At 49.4% G+C, this 20,499-nt stretch overlaps 1 protein-coding gene across 30 annotated transcripts in view; it reads left to right on the forward strand.

Annotated features, from left to right (window-relative positions):
• Window positions 1-20,499, forward strand: part of NCOR2 (nuclear receptor corepressor 2) — a 511,248-nt gene that overhangs the window by 455,876 nt on the left and 34,873 nt on the right. For all 30 annotated transcript variants that reach the window (XM_075898492.2, XM_075898501.2, XM_075898481.2 and 27 more), the window contains 6 exons: window positions 734-884; window positions 8,713-8,865; window positions 10,827-10,913; window positions 11,626-11,906; window positions 13,329-13,683; window positions 19,538-19,765. In XM_075898492.2, coding sequence (XP_075754607.2) covers window positions 734-884; window positions 8,713-8,865; window positions 10,827-10,913; window positions 11,626-11,906; window positions 13,329-13,683; window positions 19,538-19,765 — 1,255 coding nt within the window. The remainder of the gene's footprint in view (window positions 1-733; window positions 885-8,712; window positions 8,866-10,826; window positions 10,914-11,625; window positions 11,907-13,328; window positions 13,684-19,537; window positions 19,766-20,499) is intronic.

Genomic DNA, 20,499 nt, shown 5'->3' on the forward strand with positions numbered 1-20,499 from the left:
TCTCTACTCTGCCAGTAACCCCACTCGAGTCTGTAGCATTAGACTGACATGAAGCTGGTATGACGGAATGATGAATGGTCCTGTATTTTGGGCCCAAACTGCTTGGTTGCCTGCCCTTTTGAAGGTCGATATTTCTGTGATCACTTGTGCCCTATGGTATTAATCTGAGAAAATAGTTTGCAGTGATAGTAGTCCCATGGGAAAGGAAAATGCTTAAATCGTGTTGGCCATGACTAAGACAGCCCCAGGGAAGGCAGAGTTGTAATAGTGCCTGTCCCTTCAATCCAGCGGGATGAAAAGAAACCAGATAGTTTCCTTTGAAAAGCACAGAGTGGCCGGAGCAAGCAACATGGGCTGGTGTTTTCATTCCTACTTTGCCCAGTGGTAAAAGACCCTGCACTGCTCTGTAATTGGATCTAATGAAAGGCAGACTCACTCCGTCTCTTTCGAGCCTTTGAATGCAATGCCTGTCATCTCCGCATTGTACTCGCCCCTGTCTCTTCCCAGCAACCTTACCCACATCACGTACCTTTTACCACTCCTCATGATTGTCCTCATCAATAATTAAGCTGCACATTTCTTGCTATTGGCCCTGACAGGAAGCAGAGTTCAGCTGTGCTCTCTCTCCTCTGCTCCACCTCCCTTCTGGAACAGAGCATTCCTGTGTGTGAGAGAGCTTTCTCACTTAATTGCTTGTGACACTGTTAAATATGGATCTTGGTGGCTTTCCAAGGGCACCCCAGCTGAAGTGCTGTACAAAGGAACCATTACCAGAATAATTGGAGAAGACAACCCCAGCAGAGTGGAGAAGGTGAGAGAGGATACCTTACCCAAAGGACATGTCATCTATGAAGGAAAGAAGGGCCATGTGCTCTCCTATGATGGTAAGCTGGAATCCTCTCTATTTTGGGGGGCAGGAGGGCATCCGGTTCATGCTTCTAATGTTTAGGAGCTAAAAACTGTTTGAGAAAACCTCACGCAGCGTATCTTGCCAGTATCCCCTTTTTATTTCCAGAGTAATTTCCCCCCTATTGCTGATCTTTGTGGTCTTGTCCGAGGGCCAGGTTTTCCTCTTTGATGCACACAGCAGTTGTGGGCTTTTGTGTGCTGCTAGAAGAGCTGCTGGTGTGAGCATGAGAGCCATATGCACATGTAGGCTGTAAGCGCTCCAGGGAAGGAAGCATCTTTTCTGAAGTGCAAGTGTGGACAATGCACAGTGGGGCTCTCGGTTGGGACCCCTGGAGAGATTGCTGGGCATCAGCGAACACGCTGATGGGATTGCAGTTGGCTTAGCGGAGCTGAGAGGAGAGCATCAGCAGGAATTCTCTCTCTTTGTGCAGAAGGGATCTTCTCTCCTGGTTTCCACTGGATCGAATGAAACCACATTGTGGGTCATTTCATTCCCTTGACCTGTGCACGCTGGTATCAGGACAGGGGGCAGTGTGCCCAGCAGTGGGTATGAAGCTTCTCCTTTGGAGGAGGCTCTACAGGTGTCAGTCTCTAGGGCTATGCCCACGGGAAGCCATGATACCTCTAAAGGCTCTGGCTAAGAGCTGATGGGCACATACTGGGCCCTCTGTCCTGAGATGAACATTCCTTTGGATGTGGAAAGCAGTAAGTAGGGCCCGTCCTGGACAAGGGGGCAGTGCTGAAAGCCCCGTGGCCCAACGTTTGCAGCATCCCAGCACCTCATCAGGGCGCTGTGCCTCACGCTGAGCTGGTGTTGCCATGGGAACATGCAGCAGCAGGGCCATACAGTGTTGCCAGTTCTGAAGTACATGGGGACTCTGGTTGCCCTTCCAGCTGGACTTGCTGGTGTCAGGGAGAGTCAGGGCCTCTCCAGGGAACTTGGGGCCTGTGGCAAAGCCCATCACACCCTTGGCTCCACTTGTCGAGGAGAGAAGGCTTTAAAGTGTTTGCCAAGCAGCTGGAGTCGGAGGACAGGGGCATCTCTTGTCATGTCCTATCTCGGCCTTCAAATCTTGCTGGCCTCCCTGGGAACAGGATGGCTTTGACCTCTGGAGTCCTACCTAGTGGTTAGAGCACAGTGCTGGGAGTCAGGACTCTGTTCCATCCTCTGACACTGATCTGGCAGGGCATTTCAGGTAACACACAGGGCAGGGGAGAGCAGGTGTGAGGAGCCTCTGGCTCCGCCCCAGTGCAGGAGCCATGGGTCTGGTGGCTACGCTGCAAGGAAACCCGCATGTGAGCCTCACACAGTGCATAAGAAGTCATGTGTCTCCTTGTAAGCCTACAGAAACCATGCTGCTAATGACAGAATCACTGGGATGAATCAGCGTGTTTTGTGAGACCTATACAAATATAACGTGGATGTGAATTAGGACTCTGTGCACAATGTAACTTGGGATAGCATGAGATGAACTTCCCCTCCCCCCAGCATGGCCGTCTCACCTCCCCCCCCCACACACACATACTTTCCATCCCTCTATGTGGCCATCTTGTTTCCTATCCCCCGTTGTTTCCTTTGACTTCCCTGAAGTGCTCCATCCCTTGGACCATGGCATTCTTCATTTCATAGAAGCCCACAGGTACCTGCACCAGAGACAATTTCAGTGTGCCCGTTCCTTGGGTGGCCTCCTCCTTGTTGTTAAACCCTGCCCCCACCTGCGGTCTGCCAGAGACTTGGCTCATAATAGGCTGCTGACTCGGAGGGGCCCACTTGTGTAGAACTGAGGAAGTGTTGATGCTCTTGGGGCCTGCAAAGAGGTGGTGATTCCTGGCCATTACACTCGTTTGCCCTAGAGGGCATGCCAGTGGAAGGGAAGCCCAGTCCCTCTTGGAGCATGGAGGACACGGACACAGTGTTGCATCTCAGTGGAGTCTCCAAGCTCTGTTCTCTTCTCCAGCTTGCTAGTTTTGCTGCCAATATGCCCATTGTGTTACCAGGACACTGCTGAGAGTGCACTGCTCCAGCAGTTCGGTTTGATACCGTGTAGCAGAACTTACTTTGCTCTCCATTGACTGACTTTTCTCCTGCCACTTAAAAGTGTCTCCACTTTTCCCTAACCTGTTCCCAGCACTACTGTGACCCCAAGCATGGGAGATTTGCTTCTGAGAAGTGAAACTGTCGGTAAACTACAGCAGGGCAGCTCCTAAGCTGTCATCAGTTCCTGGCTGAGATGAATGCATGAATACAGCCAACCGCGTGAATGGCGGGAAGTCCAGCCACTTGTTCCACTAATCTCCATGGTGTTACAATAACACAGACAGGGAACTCTTCCCCTCTCTTAAAATATAGGATTGGCTTGATGGTGTTAAGAAAAACACCATTTCCAACATGCATTCCTGTGACAGGCTATAACAACCTCACACCGATGATGCAAGGGTTAAAGAGCTGTTCTGGGCTCAAGAGGCCATACCTCCTTGTTCCTGCTGAGCATGCTCCCTGTGCCAGGAATCCAGCTCAGTCTGGGACTGCACCAAGCCCTGGAGTCCAGTCTCCTAGCGGCAACACAGGAAGCCAATCAACTGCAGGAACCAAAGGGAATGACTTGCTGTTGCTGGCCAGGGAACTGCCAGAGCAGAGGGACCCCATGTCCAGCACCAGGGACAACGCTGGAGGGACTGGGATGATAGCAAGCAGTGACCCAGGGAACACACTTGGGATATTGGCACCCGGACTTTTGTCTGGGCCCTGTTATGATGGGCACTGGGTCAGAACCCAGTCCACTAGGGTGGCTCCGGGTTCCCCTTCCCTCTTCATGCTTTCCACTAAATGACACTGCCTCAATACTGCTGCTAGGCAAAGTACCTTGGTCTCTTGCCAGGAGCCAGCCTGCCCCTGGCCTGTAGCCACTAGGCAACATTGCCTTTGCACTCTTGCCAACAGGCATTCCACACTGGAGTATCGCTGTTAGGTGATACTGCCAGCCCATGGCACCCAGCCACCCCCAAAACCACTACACAGGTTCCAGCACTTCCTTGCTGAGTGCAGATCTGTGTGTTATAGTATCAGCACTCAGTAATCAGCTGTTACTTCCTTCCCAAGCCCGCTTCTCAGGTGGCAGGGTGGCCCTAAAAGTCAGCCTGCCGTTTCCTCAGAAGCTCAAGTTGCTTCCATAAGAGAGAAGCAGATGTGAAGCTTACCAGTGACCCCTCCATACACCCCTTCCATTGCACACTGCTCTTCCTCCAGCTTTGGGGGTTGGACTGGTGTAGCCAAACACTGATCCCATTGAGTCTGAAAGCACAGGATGCTGCTTTCCAGAGACCACCGCCCTTGGGCCAGGGGCTTGGTAACCCAGCCAGTAGTGAAGCAGGGGCCTTTGGTGCCTGGCCAGAACACGCATGGTGAGCACAACTGACTGACGGATGCCTCACTTCTGCTCTGAATGTGAGGCAGAGATGACTAAGGATGAGATCCTAATCTCAAATGCACCCACCTGCCTCATTCGTCTCTCAGATCTGCTCTTCGTCTGCTGTGTCACATCCCCACAGCTCACATCTCTTTCTAGAGAACAGAAGCCTCCAGGAGTAGTCCGTTGCTGCTGCGGCCTTGCTGACCACAAAACAAAGCCAAAAGGTGGGAGTGGCGCTTTGGCTGCTAGTGGGAAGACCCAGTGTGGAGCACTGACCATGCTGCTGGGCTGAGGAAGGAGCCACTGGAGAGAATGTGCCTTAGCTTGGCTCTTTCTCCACCACTCATCACCACCATGTGCGCCGCTTCCCCTCCTTCCTGACCCAGCTCTTGGTCCTTGATGTGGTCTCCTGGAGGCACTTGTAGGGCAGAATAGGAGGTTGTTGGTAGGGGCGTGCCTGTGAGTGGGTCTTACTTTCTCTGTGTTAGAAGCAGAAGCATAAGGGTAGAATATGAAAAGACAAGCTCCAAGCCTGGCCCACGAGCTGTTGCTCATTTCTGTTCCAGAACCAATTGTCCGGCTTCCTGCTAGGCATGTGGTGTGTGTGCCAGTGTGTGCACTGACAGAGCACAGCTCTCTACTCACAGCTCTCTGAAGGAGAAGAGCACATGCCCAGGATGGGCCAGATGGGGGTCAGCACCCCTCCCCGCCAGGTCCAGCTTTTCCACCAGAATCGACACTCAGCAGTTCTTTTATGCTGATAGTCAGATGTCCAGGCACTTGGCACACAACTTCTGTAGATCAGAGTGCACACACAGCCTGCACTGCTGGTGTTTAATCACTGTGCCTCCCAGAGCTCCCTTGGCTTCACAGCTAATAGTTGGACTGTTGCACAGTAGTCACGAACCCCCACGCCAGCAGCAAAACGGTTAAAACCCTACCATTACTGACAGCTCATGAATTTAAGCTTGGAGCCACCTCAGTGGACTCATTCTTGTACTGCATTGACCTCCCGGTGCTGAGCATGAAAAGGATTTTATGCAGTGCCCAGTGGGCACTGCATGCATAGTAAATCTCCAGTCCTCTCCTTTCACTGCTTAACTTTGCCCCAGCTGGGCTCTCTGTAGCCTCAGGGAGAGCTGGCCGAATCACTGCCAGAAAACCAGGCTGGAAATATTTCTAAGCTGTCTTTGCAAGGAGAACTGGAGCTCTTTAGCCAGCACTTAGCATCAAATAGCTGGTCTTAAAAATCATGCTGCAGTGCGGAGAAAAGCGAGAGCTCCTCTCCAGTGCCAAATTCTGGTTTCATCATTGCATTAGCTGCCTGAGCTGTTAATCAGACCCAAGGGGATTTCAAAATGGAGAGACTGAACTGTAAATGAAAGCTATGAACCAAATTCCATCTGGCTCATGTGACACATGCGCCTCTCCCACTAAGCCCCCAGGCTGCTGTGCATGGACTTCATGTGATACTACACATCTAATGAAGATAGTGACGTCTACTTCTCATAACATCCATACAAACATCTAACCCATAGTGGCAGCACTTTCCTAGTGGCTGTGGCCCTGAACTTGGGTTCATGAGGCCAGACTTGCTGTATGACCTTGAGCAAGTCACAGACTGTCTGTGCCTCAGTTTCTCTCTCCCCCATCATTCATGTATCTCGTCTGTGTGGATTGACAGTGATTCAGGACAAGGACTCTCCCATGCTCTGAGGGTGAGGCCTTGATTTCAGATGAAGCCTTCTTGGCATCACGGTAATACAAACAATATAGGGGGGAGGGAGGTTAGCATCATTCTCTCAGGGCAGCAGAGGCAACTGATTCACCCAAGGCCGGAGGGAAAGTGAGAACTGAAATGAACTTTTGGGAGTTATCACTGTTTCAAGCCTGTGCTCAGACCTGAACATGTCCCTTAGCAGACAGTTCTGCACTGACAAGAATCGGGCTCTATAACCCAATGGGTCTTGCCCAGTTCAGATTTCTGTGATTATGCATGAAAATCTATTTCATATGGGAAGAGGAGAGAGCATATGAGGCTTCATTTAATTCACTTTCATACTGTCTCCACCAGCCTCTTTCTACATCTGATTTTTAGGCCACCTCTCCCTGTACATACGAATAGCTCAGTAACTCTTATAAAATAGGAGCAGCCCTAGCGACCTTGGATTTGTGTGTATGGTTGATTTTCCTCTCCTCTTTGGACCTGTAATACAAGATGATTTGATCCATAATATCCTGACTGTTTCCTTGCCCCAGACCATCCTGGGACAGTGTTTGAAATGCAGTGGCAAATGTGTTAAAATTAAATTAAATTGTTTAGTGATTATGAGTTTTGGCAGGCAGGCAGAAAAATGGCAAGTTCTGTAGTGCTGTGAGGGTACTTAGAAATAAAAGGACTCTGATGAGACAAAATCCTATAGCATATGCAAGCTGAATTGTGCTAGATTAGTTATTCTCATTCTACATGTGATTGCTAATGGCTTCTGCAAGCAAGGGACATGTTTTCTGAGCAATTTTCTTTCTTGTTAATCTATTTCCTGCCTCCCTCCCACATGAAACAAAGAGTAGGGGGGGGGGGGCAGCGTTCCTTTTTGCAGAAGAGCTCTTTGGAACAGATGTTACTTGATAACAGGATACAGCAACATTACCCCCTTCGTGTGTCTCAAGATGCCTGGCTGTTTTCTAAACATCAGCCGCTGATTTTTCATGTCAAATGAGTCTGAAGCCAAGAGGGGAGACCAAGATTGATCTTTTCTTTCCCAGACTCTTTCCCTAAGATCTTTTGGGATTGATTGTATGGTAATTGCAGAAACTCATAGCGGGGGGTTGTGTTGTAATAATCCTATTTTATTCATTACTTGCTTTGTAAAAGAGAACTTTTGTTCCCAAACTCTATGTGACCAAACCAGTGTTTTAAACTTCTTCTGTGTTTTCTGTATGCAAACCTAGAGATGGTGTCCATGAGAGGAAAGGATTAGGATACTAGCATTCCTTGGCAGGATGGACTAGTCCAGGGATAACAGGCAATGAGCTTATCTTGCGTGAGCCAATTGTGGAGCTTGGAACTTGTTACATAAACCTTGGGCTTTCAGCTGTGTCATAAACCGCCTTGTAAATACCATGGAGTGGGCTGCATTATGGAGGAAATAATGTGGCTGCAGGATGGATTTGCTCATGCAAATCCAATGGTGAACCATAGATATATATTTTTCAGGCTATAGAACAGACTTCCAAAGGAAAAGGGGAGAGCCCCCTCTTGGAAATACTAGAAGACTTACTCAGCATTGCTGGAGTCCTTCAGGGATTGGGGGGGTGGGTGCAGGAGGCAGGGCAGGACCTTGGGATGTAGTGCTATCAGGACAGGAGGCTGAGGGTGGCTTGGGGCTTGAGAAGGGGCTGGAGTATGGGAGGTGCAGGAGTCAGGGTAGGGGGTGAGGAGGGACTCAGAGTGGAGTGATGCAGGAATCAGAACAGGGTTTGGGGGGGACTTCTCTCTTGCTTTAAGTTATGATAAGGAAAAGGAAGGGGGAAGCTGCATACCAAATTTGGTGGTCCTAGCTCTTACTTTTTAGGGAGGAGCTCTTGAACAAACAGATTCATGAATGGACAGATGCAAGAAGATAGGCTTAACAGCACAGTATTAGGTAGTACTGTATTGGCAGGGAGATGGATTTAATAGCCCAATAGGTCTTGCTCATCTTGAATTTCCATAATTCTGCATGACAATCTATTTTAAATTGGAAGTGGAGCAAGTATTTGAGGCGTCATTCAGTTCTGTAGCTTGATTCTGTGCTTTCTCCACCAGTCTCAGTTATGGTGCCTTGGATTTTTCATAGACTCCTCTACCTTTGAATAGTTTGTCCATCTTGGCTCTGATTAAAGTAACAAGAATGTTCTGTGTGGTAGTTTTGATGCTAAAGGTTTTTCTGCTTTACTTCTTCCCCTTTGACTGATTTTATCATCTAGGGAATGTCTCAAAGTGTATGTTAGAGAGACTGGATGAGATCAGAAACAATAGGGGTATTCAGGAAGCTGTGCCACAGGGCTAATTTCATTGGGAGTTTCAACTGCCTGCACCAGAGCAGAGTTTTCTCCATAACTTCTCACAGGCTGTTTGGCTAGGGGGAAAGACGGATGCTCTTGCCCAAACATGAGGCCATGGAATTTGAAGTCTGAGGCAGGCAAGGAGGAGAGGGCAGCTGAATTTCCTGGAACCGAGCAGCATACTGGAATGGTGACAAAGCCTGATGAGTGCAAACTGAATTGTGGGACCTCACTCCATGGGGACTGAGCCTTTAGCGGACGACGTGAAATGACAGCAAACAGCTTCGCTTGCTCACTGCCCCTTCTTCATGCTGCTCTTGTTTCTTCACCTTCTTTTCTTTCTTAGGTGGAGTTGGTGCTTCCCAGTGCCCCAAGGAGGACAACCGAAGTGCTGGTGCTTCTCACGAGACCACTGGTACCAAACGGACCTACGATATGATGGAGGGGAGAATCAGCCGAGGCTTATCAGCACGTGATTTGTCATCTACTAGCATAGAAGGTGGGTTTCAGGGGAATATTTCAGTGGTGTCAAGTCTGTAATCAAGCACAGGAGCAGAAACTATGCAGCACCTTTCCAGTCCTGAGCACTCCCCCAGTCTACTAACAGCAGCAGGAGTGATGGCAGCCTGTTCTGGAGGAGAGGCACATGCCTTCTGGCTCTTAGTTTAATTCATTTAAAATAAGGCATCCAAACCAAAACCATGTTTTGCTGCATGCTTGTGTATATGTGTATTTGCATGTACGTGTGAGAGTGACAACCACGTCTCTCTTCTGGGTCTAGCAATACTGCGAGAACTTGCAGACCTTACCAGGAAAATGGGTCTGAATTTACCTGTCCTTCTCAACACTGGTGTTTTGTGCTCTGCACAGAAATGGCCAAGTTGTTTTAAATGACAGACACAGGCTATGATTTTCAGCAGGGTTGACAGGCACACATCTCCCATGGAAAGTCCCAACTGTAACAGTTGAAGGGACATCAGCTGATAATTTTATCTATAAATAAATGGTTTTTCTTAAAATAAACCCTAAAAAGGGTTTTACAAACCCAAACCCCACTATTTAATAGACATTTTTTCTAGCCCTTTTGCCAAGAGAGCCTAGTTACTACTCATCTAGCATCCCAGCTGGCTAGCTCTGCACATATAAGATCATAAGCTTTTTGTGTGTGCGTGCATGCGCACACGTGCGTACACACAGTACCTAACACAATGGTCTCCTAGTCCATTGCTGAGACTTCTAGGCCCTACTGTAATAAATAATAATAATAATGAAGTAACTATGCATGTGAAATCTCTGATCATATTTCACTCGGGCTACTTACAAGTGTTACAGTGTTTGTAGGATTAGGATATGAGTATCTAGTTTATTTAAAGGGCTTATATATTTTAATAGTGGCATCTTCATTCTTTCTGTATCAGCAACGGGAAGCCTCGGCTAGGGAGTGGTTGACATGCGTGGCATCTTAAGTGGTCCACAAGATTGTCGTAACCAAGATGATCTCCTGGGATAGGGCAGTTTCACTAACTGCGCTCGCGCACCTAGAATTTGCAGAGTGTGTCGATGGAACCACAGCAGCACTTTGACTGGATGCAGTGGGAGCACACGGCTCTCACAGTCAATGTGCTATGCAGTGAGCATGCATTTTGCTTCCCATGCCCTGGCTTTACGTGCGTGTGACTTTAGTAATGCTGGTAGGAAAAACGACACAGATGGAAACTTTTGCAATCTGGCAACGGAAACCATTGCAATCTGGCAACATGCACATGGGCACTTGTGAATACAATATCTTGTGGGCCACACACAGATCCTCAGTGGGCCATAGGTAGCCCACCACTGCTCCAGAGCTGCATGGGAACTGAGAGCAGGGAAAAGATACATTTTGCTGTGGAAGGGGCAAAACGGGTTTCTGGTTTATAAAGCAGGGAGGGATGCAGTTTTAAAGTTACAATTCTGTAAAAGTTTGCCTGATTGTTTATCTATGTTTAGATTAATCATATTTTTGTTGACGATGTTAGCATCTAGCCATATGTTTTTTTTGGGGGCGGGGGGGGAATTAGTGTGTAACTGACATACATGCATCTGAGGAAAGATTTCCAGGAAAGATGATTAGTGTGGGCCCGCAAATGATTTTTTAAACTGAAACCTGCCCTAGCAGTGCTTTGAATCCAAACAGTGCAAAAGTAGGAAAACAAGAAAGGGAAACTGGCTAGAAACAAAGGGAAACAGACTAGTCTACCCTTTTGGTCCCCCGAGTACAAGATGTAAACAAGCAGTGCAAAAGGAAAAATAGTAAATTGTCTGTTGAATTAATCCCAGTGGGTGCTAGTAGCACTGGAGAAAAAAAAATGTAAACTAGATGTCAGTTGTCAGTGTCCCTTTAAAATATAATGAAAATGTCAGCAGATTCAAGTAAACTGTCTTCCTTGCTAATTTCTGACTGTTCCCTTTGGCCTCTTCTAGGACTAATGGGTCGAGCGATCCCACCTGACAGACACAGTCCCCATAACTTAAAGGAGCAACATCATATCCGGGGCTCAATTACTCAAGGCAAGTATCCACATCAGGAGGTATGTATATAGGGGGCAGGCTGTGATTTATGAAATTTCCTCATGTGCAAAAGGAATTGATTAACCCTTGTTGCAATTACAGCAGAAGGAACTAAGGACTGAGTTGTCCCACTGGTTCTGTAGACACATGGCAGATCTAGACAGAGTCTGGAGAAGCAGTTAGTCCTAGTGGGTAGAGCACTTGACTTAGAGTCAAGAGACTTGAGATCTACTTCTAGCTCTGCCACTGGACTGCTGGGTGACCTTGGACAAGTTACTCCCTACTCTGTGCCTCAGTTTTCCCATCTGTAAAATAGGGATAATGTAAAGTGTTTTGAGGTCTTCTGATGCATGGGGGTAGGTAAGAGGTAGGTATTCACAATAGTAATAATGCTATCTGCTGCCTGATGGGGGTGAGCTTTTCAGAAGTGAACCATTGACTCTGCTCTTGTTTAAGTCACTGGTAATACTCCCATTGGGAAACTCACTAAGAGCAGAGCTGAGCCAAAGCAGAACGTTTCTGAAAAACCCTGCTCTTGGTGTGTAAGACCCTGTATGGCAGCAGTGATACAGAATCAGTTGGGTCGCCCAGACTCTGTAGTGACTTTGCAAGTGAACAACCTGGCAGAGGCTGTAGGCTCAGCATTCTGTTTGCACGAACCTGCTTCTTTGGAGAATCACACTGATTCATTACCTTCCTATGGGGGGTTCAGGAATCCCACGCTCCTACGTGGAGGGCCATGAGGATTACCTCAGAAGAGAAGCCAAACAGCTCAAGAGAGAAAACACTCCGCCAAGGGACATGTCTGACACCTACAAGGTTAGGCCTCATGAGGGCCTCACTCTCTTGAAAATGAAAGCAGCTCACGAGGGCCTCGTTGCCACGGTGAAGGAAGCTGGACGATCAATTCATGAGATTCCCAGGGAAGAGTTAAGGCGCACGCCTGACATTCCAGTGGCAGCAAGGCCTCTGAAGGACGGATCTATCACACAGGTGTGTACTGGGAAGGGGCAGGTTTACTTTCTGTGCAGCAAAGGGGATCAGAAGGACACCAGGGATAAAGGAGGTCTGGGTTGAAGAGAGGCCTTCATGGGGTGCATCCCTTAGAACTTTGGCCCCTATTTTGAAATATGCCAAGTCTGGCACATAATTAGCCCTTTTCCCAGTTGGACCCAGTGTGCAGGCAGGGTGTCAGGAGACATCGTGGTTAAAAAACCTCTACAATGGGCTGTGTGTCCTATCCCTTCATGGGTGTCCTAAGGCTGGTGGGAGTGTGACCTTTCAGAGCAATTCTTTGTAGGGATTTTTGTCTGGAGGGTATTTTAAATCCTAGCAAACACCACAAGCAATTCTTTCACTAGTGCAGATCATAGATGCCATGAAGTTAGCACAAGCCTAGCTTGCACCCTTGCTAGCTTTGTGCAATGCCTGCACTGCTGTGTCTTGGCAGCTATTGTTAGCCATGCTAGCTAGACTTCAGCTGACCTGAGTAGAGATGGGAAGATGTTAAGATGGTTGTGGAGTTGTAAAAATGTCATTAGTCAAGTTTTTTTTTTCCTTGTAAAACCAGGGACCCTGAAGTGCAGGTTCTAGCTACAAGACACTCCCTTATTCTCCTTCCTCCCCACCCTCAGCAGATACTGGGGTGGTGGGATCAGATTAATTATACCAGTTTGGGCCCTTTTCTAATGATGAGTGCCCCTTTCTAATTGCACTGTTTGAGACACACAACCCCCAACATGGGAAAACTTCTTGGCTTCTGATGTGTTCTCAGTTACATGGGTGTAAATCCAAAGTGAATCCCCTGACATGAGTTGGAATTACTCTGGATTACGTAGGTGTTACTAAGAGCAGGATCTGTTACCTTCAGTCAAACTGGCTTTAGGAACTGAGGGTCGAGTGCTTGGGGCACGTTTTGTGGACTTGCACCATACGGGAAGCATTTCACTAGCAGAATACTTGTGCCTGTTGAGTGTATCATATATCTCTGGAGGGGTGGGGAGAATGCAGTGGATATAGATGCTCAGCAATGGTGATTCATCTTCTGGTGAGGCACAGCGGGGAATGCGAATTGACATGCCATGTTCTGTTAGCCTCTGGCACCTGGAGACGGTTGATTCTCATGGGAATGGGAGTCTCTGCTCAGCCTGACCTGTCACAGGCTGATGCATTACCTCCTAGCTCAGAGTTTTACCATTAGAGTTCTAGCTACAGGATTGCTGCTATTTCTATAGCACAGGGCCTGTTGATTTTCAGTGGGACTTTAGTTTCCAAGTCACTGGGGTGCTTTGGGGGCCCAAGCCAAGCACAGTGTGCTAGTGACGCCTTAACAGAGCAAACGATGATCTGCGCTGAGCCTGCCTAGGGGTGTTCCCTACCCCACTTTGATGACTCTCTTCTTCCTTGTTTCCCCAGGGTACCCCATTGAAATATGACAGCAACTCTTCCTCAGCAAGTGCCAAGAAGCATGACGTGCGGTCAATCATCGGGAGTCCGGGGGGCACTTTTCACTCGGTGCACTCGCTGGATGTCATGCAAGACCCAAGGACTCTGGAAAGAGCATGTTATGAAGAGAGCCTGAAAAGCAGGCCCAACCCAGTTTCAAACCCCGGAGGTTCAATTACCAGGGGAGCCCCTGTGATCGTCCCCGAGCCCGGAAAGCCACGCCGCAGCCCACTTTCCTACGAGGACCATGGGGCGGCGTTTAGTAGCCATCTGCATCGCGCCTCTCCGGTATCCACAAGGGAGTCGACTCCACGGCAGCATGAAGGTAATAGATCTTCTCCGTAAGACTCCAGTGCTCTCAGGACATGTGGGACTTTTAGGAAATCCTAGGATTGGAGCAGACAGAGGGCTGGCCAGGTTTCCACCCTCACCCCCAGTAGCTGCCTCCTCACAAATGTTAGCAGGAAAGGGGATGTTATTGCAGTGGACCAAATTTTGTGGTGTATCTCTGGGAAGCCAATGGAAATGGTTCCAGATTGCCCCCAATGTCATTGAGAATGGAATTTGACCTGCCGGATTCTGAAGGCAGCACACCCTGGGAGGCAATTATTCTGTATGCAGGCTTTGACATGTGTTTTAATGGTGCAGGAGAAAGCTCAGTGCGAAGTAACGTGGGAAACGGGTTGGACGAGGAGGATATTTTCTCCCCACTCTTCTGTGCAAGTCTAGGAGTTTGTCAGCCTTATCCCTCAGCTATCACTAGAGCATCTGAGGCAGGGATGGGCACTCCCAAGATTTTGGAAAGTGGTCGAGGGCTGCACTCTTCCAAGATATTAAAGGAGGAAGTGCGGGGTCTGGGATGGAGGTTGGGTGCAGAAGGAAGCTTGGGGCAAGGGACTGAGGTGTAGGAGGGAGACTGGAGTCTGGGAGGGAGTTAGGAAAAAGCAGGCGGTTGTGACCTAATGCAGGGGACTGGAATGCAGGGGTTTGGGATGTGACCTAGGGTAGGAGGGGATTGTGACCTGGGGCAGGAGACTGAGGTGCCAGATCTGGGAGGGGGCATGGGTGTAAGAGGGAGACAGAGGGTTTGGGTATATTGACTGGGGGGAGAGGGGTAGAGAGTTGGGGCGGGGAAGGGCTGGGATGCCAGAAGCAGGCTGCGGTCAAGAGACTTACTTGCCAGCTGCCAAACTAGCCTGCCTACCTGCAGACTTAAAATGTTTCCCAGCCCGCCAGGCCTTGTGCTTCATGAATCCAGGAGAGGGGGCGTGATTCTTCTTAGCTGCCGGTTATTCTAACAAGACTCTCCAATTGGCCGATTTCTTCCAGAAACTGGCCAATGGGAACGTGCTGGGGGTGGGGCAGCTCCTAAAACTTCCCCCCTTCCCTCCAGTTTTAAAACAGAAACAGATCCCTGCAGGCATGTTTCTGCACAGTGCGTGGGGCTGTGGGGCAAGCTGGGGAGTCTACCTGGGGCTCCCTGCTGCTTCCTTGGGCCAGATCCAGTGGCTTGGTGGGCCAAATCCTGCCCGCAGGCCACATTTTGCCTACGCCTGATCTGAGGTCTTTGGCTGTAATTGAGTGTCATCGCTGCTAGCCAGCAGATGGAGACAGGGCAGCTGCGTGGTTGTGCTCTGACCTCTCCTTTTTGCTGCCTCAGTAGGGTTGCCAGATGGTTTCAACAAAAATACTGGACATCCTTGACATGACATCACAATCGACATTCCATCTTATTTAAAAAATACCGGACAGTTCTATTTTCTCATTGATATTTTCTCAATTTGTTTCCTGAACAGAAAGCTCAAATGCTTGACTGTCCGGTTCAAAACAGCTGGCAACCCTATGCCTCAGAATGTTTGTGTATTTCCAGCAAGGGGCGCAATGCTGCCTTCTCATGTTGAGATGAGCAAGACCCTCCCAGCCTTGCAAAATACTGGAATTCTCCTGCCCTAGCTGCTCTCTGAGGCTGCCTTCAAAAGCTAGTGAGATTTCTTGGTCAGGCAGCATTTGGCATGGGGCAAATCTAGCAATCCAGAGCACAGACATAGCCAGAATGACTCGCTGCCTGGCTGATAGGATTGCTGTTCAATCCAACAAGTACCTCTTTCCTTTCATCCTGTTAACTCTTAGTTGCTTTCTGAACCCTAAGGACAAGAGCACATTTGTGTAGAGTGCATTTGCTGTAATAGGCAGCATCTGGTCCAGCAACACTTCCCCCTAGATCCAGCCGGAGCCTCAGGGATCATGAGTCATCAGGCGGAGTGAGATAAATCTCATCCTGTCTCCAACTGTGCTGGTGACCCCAGCTCCATTTGCAGTTTGGAAAACTGTAGTCTGTGTCCAAGAGCGTTTTGTGCCATCCCAGCCTCCTCAGAGGCTCTCTGGGAATAAGAAAGCGGCAGCCAAAGAGAGAAGTGCTGGCCTTGCCCGTCATCCTTGATAGAGAAGAATTTGGGAAAAGCCACCTCATCCAACAACCAATAGAACCATGGCAAAAGGTCCCCTGGATCCCACCATGCGCCCCCAGCCCTGTTACCAAAATCACATCCCTCACCCCAACCACACAGGGGGTGGGAACAGGAGACACAAGCCCTGGTGGGTCTGAGCAGAGAAGGTCGTATTCTCACCCATATGCTCTTGCTCTTAAGAACCACCTGTGTGGCCCCAAGGACAGCGTGTACTTACACAGTAGTCACCTTTCAAAAGGGGCTGGTGAGTTTTAAGTATTCCCCATGAGAAACTAGGGAGGTAAGAGGTTAACTGGTTACCCAATAAGTATGTGCCTTACTAGCATGCTGACCTGGTAACCAGTTAACTGTACCTGTTCAAGTCCTGCAGCGGGCCAGGCTGGAGCAGCCCCTCAGCAACCCCTTGGCCAGCAGGACCCTGCCTGTAGCAACCCCTACCCCATCAGCCCTCCAACAATTAACTGGTTAAATATCATTTATCATGCCATTATAGATGGGGGCTATGCTTTGTCTGCCATCCAGTGTGAACTGTCTAGTCATAAGGCCTTCACCCCCACAGGCTCAAGAGAAGGATCGTTTGCTAAAGTAGAGCAAGATGCCTCCTTTCAGAAAAAGGCCCTTTGGCTGGCTGGCCTCTCTGTGACTCGTACATGTGGCAGACGTGCAGCACTGGTGTTGGGGAGGCCGAACCCAGAAGGGAGGAAGATTTCTCCATGAAGAGTCGAATCGCTCTATTCAGTTCCAGCATAGATCCATAACTATATGTGTCTCTAGATCAGTGTTTCTTAAACTGTGTTCTGTGACACACCAGGCAGTTGGAGGTGTGCCGCGGAGAACAACAGAGTTCAAAATGGCTGCCTTTAAAGGGGCAGGCAATCTTTTTATTTATTTATTTAGCTCAATAACTCCCCCCCCCCCCCGACTTTTTTTTGGCTCATCAAAAAGTCCTTGGTGTTCCTCATAAAAAAACGTATTGTTTGACTTAAAAAGTTTAAGAAACATTGCTCTAGATGATGAGCGCTTGCATGCATAGGAAGAACACTATCTGGGGGCTAGAAAGGTGAATGATAGCATCATTGTGCTGTTATGGTGCGCTTAGTCCATCCCTCTGCCCCCCTGGCAAGTTTGATGAATAGGGCCCTGACGAGTAGCAAGATTTTGTTAAAACCAGGGTAGCGGTGATTCAAATCTGAAACGTTTCCATGGTTATTTTTGTGTCAATGAAAACAGTTTTGTGGGGGCGATTAACCAGTCCCCATGAGGCTGGAAACACAAATGTAACTGAATGGGCCATAGTGCGTAAGAACGAGACGGTGAAATTGAGCAGCTGAGCTTTGTTGTCTGACCTTGAGTCATCCCTAAAGAATCCCCGATTGGTGGAATTTCAGTTCTTAGCTTGTCTGCAAACGGATCACAGCTTTTCTTACACGTCTTTGTTGCTGGGAAATGACGTGCTGGCTCATGTCTCTGAACAGCTCAGGGCCTGTGGCTTGTTTGCAAGTGGTTTGTTGCAAGAATTTGACATTCAGGCTGTTGTGATTGGCCCCTGAGGTCACACGGTTCGTTTCCCTCCCCAGAGCAGATGAGCAGAGCGTATAGAACCAGGGCATGCAGTTACGAAGTGGCAAGCCTGGTGACATTCACCCTGTGCAGAGGGCAAGCACAGGACCCGTGTGTCGCCAGAGTGCCAGCTCTGAGTTAATAGGGATGCGAGAGGCACTTGACATTATTCCAGCCACTTCTCTGTGTATTGCAAAAGTGTTTACAGCTCCTGGTGCGCACAGATGGATGGCTGCTGTCAGAACCATGTGGGCCCTATTTCATCATGTTTCCAGGGTCACTTTTTTTCTTCTGCAATGTTAGCCTCTCTGCAGCCAGCAGAAGGTTGTGACAGGGCGATGGCAGCGGGGCCCCACTACCATACACTCAGATGGGGCTGATTCGTTGGGCAGCGCCAGGACAGTGCATTTGTCAGATGCCCCCCTGCACCTTCCTGGGGAGCCACATTAAGGCTAAGCACAGATCTTTGTGAGGGCAAACATGAGATCCGTTTGGAGCAAGACTGGCTTTCGTTGGTGGGGAAGAAAACCAGAGAATGGCAAGCCAATAATCTGGAGAGCTTTGTGGGGAAGTGGGAGGACATAAAACCCTGCTGGCTGGAGAGTCAGTTGGATTGCGAAGATTTGTAGTTGTCTCCAAAATACTTGTCGTGGGTAAATCCTTAGAGCGGCTGAGCCCAGGCCTGGGATCCCGGAGCTCTTCAGCTCAAATCTTGACTCTTGACACTGATTTATGGTCGTCATGCGCAAGCCTCTACCCTCCCAGCCTCTCTTCTCCTAGCTGTAATAACAAGGCTGCCTATTTACTGTCCTTGGGAATGCTGGGAATTAATCTTTGCTTGTAGAGTGTTTTGAAGATGAACAGCCAAATGCATCGCTGATGTAAGTGAGGGTAACTCCATGAACGTTAGTGGAAAGTAACTCCCATTTTCATGAAAGCCCTTGGAGTTGTGCCTCTTTATTCCAAGGGTGAATTTAGTCCCAAAAGCATTACGCTGGGGGAGTGTCTCACTCTTTGAAGAAGTAACAGCCTTTGTTCTGACTGTGTTGCCCAGGGGATCTGCTCTGATTTCTCACATCTTATGGTTATGCTGTGTTCAGATCCTGAGCACTGAGCCACGCCATTTGAAAGGCAGAACGAAAGGAAGGGGGTTTGACATAGGAACACAGAGACACATTTGGAAAATGTACCTCTTGCTACATGCAGGATGCTGGATTCTTACCCCCAAGTAAACTGAGGCAGCTCCCATTGAAGTGGGGATGCAGAAATCCCATTTAAAATGTTAATTGTTAAACTATATGTTTAGCCAGTTAACTAGCCTGCTGTCTCACACCATGGGTGCGTCTAGACTGGAAAGATTTTGCGCAAAACTTGCCAGCTGTCTACACTGGCCGCTTGAATTTGCGCAAGAGCACTGACTTTGTAATGTACAAAATGAATGCTTCTTGCGCAAATACTTTCACGCTCCCGCTCGGGAAAAAGCCCTCTTGCACAAGAATACTTGCTCAAGAGGGCCAGTATAGACAGGGAAGAGCTGTTTTGAGCAAAAAAGCCCTGATGGCTAAAATGACAATCGGGGCTTTCTTGCACAAAATCACTTCTAGACTGGCCACGGATGCTTTTGTGCAAAAACAAATCTTTTGTGCAAAGGCACTTGCCAATCTAGACGCACTTTTGCGGAAATACTTTAAACGGAAAAACTTTTCCGTTAAAAGTATTTCCGCAAAATCATGCCAGTCTAGACACAGCCCATGGGTGGGGGTCCTCTGGAACAGCAGCCAGTAAGGATGATGCTTACCAGTTAAGTGGTTTCCCATTTACACCCCTACATTGAAGACCATGACAGTCACCACTGGGGTCTTGAGGGCAGAATAGGTACATTAGGTTTCAACAGAGAAATTTAAACACCCTTTCATTTTCAATGTACATGCCAGAATGGGCCTGGTGGTAGGGAAGGGGGCAGCCCTTCATTTGTAGATGTTTATCTGGTCAGATCCAGGGTCACGTTCTCCCTTCAATGCACACCACAGTGTAAATTAAATAAGCAGCATAAGAAGAAGGAGGGTTCCCCATAGCGGAAGGTGGTCATGGCCCTTGAAGAGCAAAGCTTGGCAATGAGCGTGTTTTAACTCTGTTCTTTTGCTTCCTCAGGGAGCATCACAGCTGGGAAGCCGGTGTCTCAGGACAGAAAGGTCACCCCCACCACAAGAGACATCACCAGTTCCAAGTCTCCTCATGCTACTCTAGTGGACCATCACCATCCCATCTCTCCGTATGAACATTTACTCCGGGGAATGAGTGGTGTTGATTTGTACCGAGGACACATTCCATTGGCCTTCGACCCCGCTGCAATTCCCAGGGGAATTCAGTTGGAAGCAGGTACTCCTGGTTTTGGGATGCATGGCAGGAGCCTGGTCAGCTGGGCAATAGGGATGTAAGAGAGTACAGGCAGTCCCCGACTTACGTCGGATCCCTAGATACGAACGGGGTGAGGCAACTCCCGCACATGCGCAGCAGCGTTCCCGGGGCTCGCTCACCTGGGTCCTAGGATCCTCCTTCTCCTCGGGCCGGCTCCGACTGGGGTCCCGCAGAGCTGCCGGGCAGAGGAAAAGTGCCTCCCCACGCCCGCTGCCCCCCCGCGGCCTCGCCGCCTGCACGCCCCCCACCCCCCTGCCAGCAACAGGCTGCCCCCTCCCCTGAGCAACAGGCTGCCGAACAGCAGACAAAAGCAGCCTCTCTGCCCCTCCTCCCCTCTATACATGCCGGGCTCCCAGGGCTCCCGGAGCGCAGCAGCATCCCCGGGGCTCGCTCACCTGGGTCTTAGAATCCACCTCCTCCTCCTCTTCGGGCCGGCTCCTCCGGCCCGCCTGCTCCAACTGGCCTCTGCCTGCAGCAGCAGCTGGCCGCAGGGACAGGGATCCCGCAGAGCTGCCGGGCAGAGGAAAAGTGCCCCCCCCCGCCCGCTGCCCCCCCCCCGCGGCCTCGCAGCCTGCACGCCTCCCCCCCCCCCCCCAGCAACAGGCTGCCCCCTCCCCCGAGCAACAGTCTGCCGAACAGCAGACAAAAGCAGCCTCTCCGCCCCTCCTCCCCCTATACATGCTGGGCTCCCTGGG

The sequence above is a fragment of the Pelodiscus sinensis genome, chromosome Z (assembly GCF_052426305.1).
Source record: "Pelodiscus sinensis isolate ZL-2025 chromosome Z, ASM5242630v1, whole genome shotgun sequence".
NCBI classification, from domain to species: Eukaryota; Metazoa; Chordata; order Testudines; family Trionychidae; genus Pelodiscus; species Pelodiscus sinensis.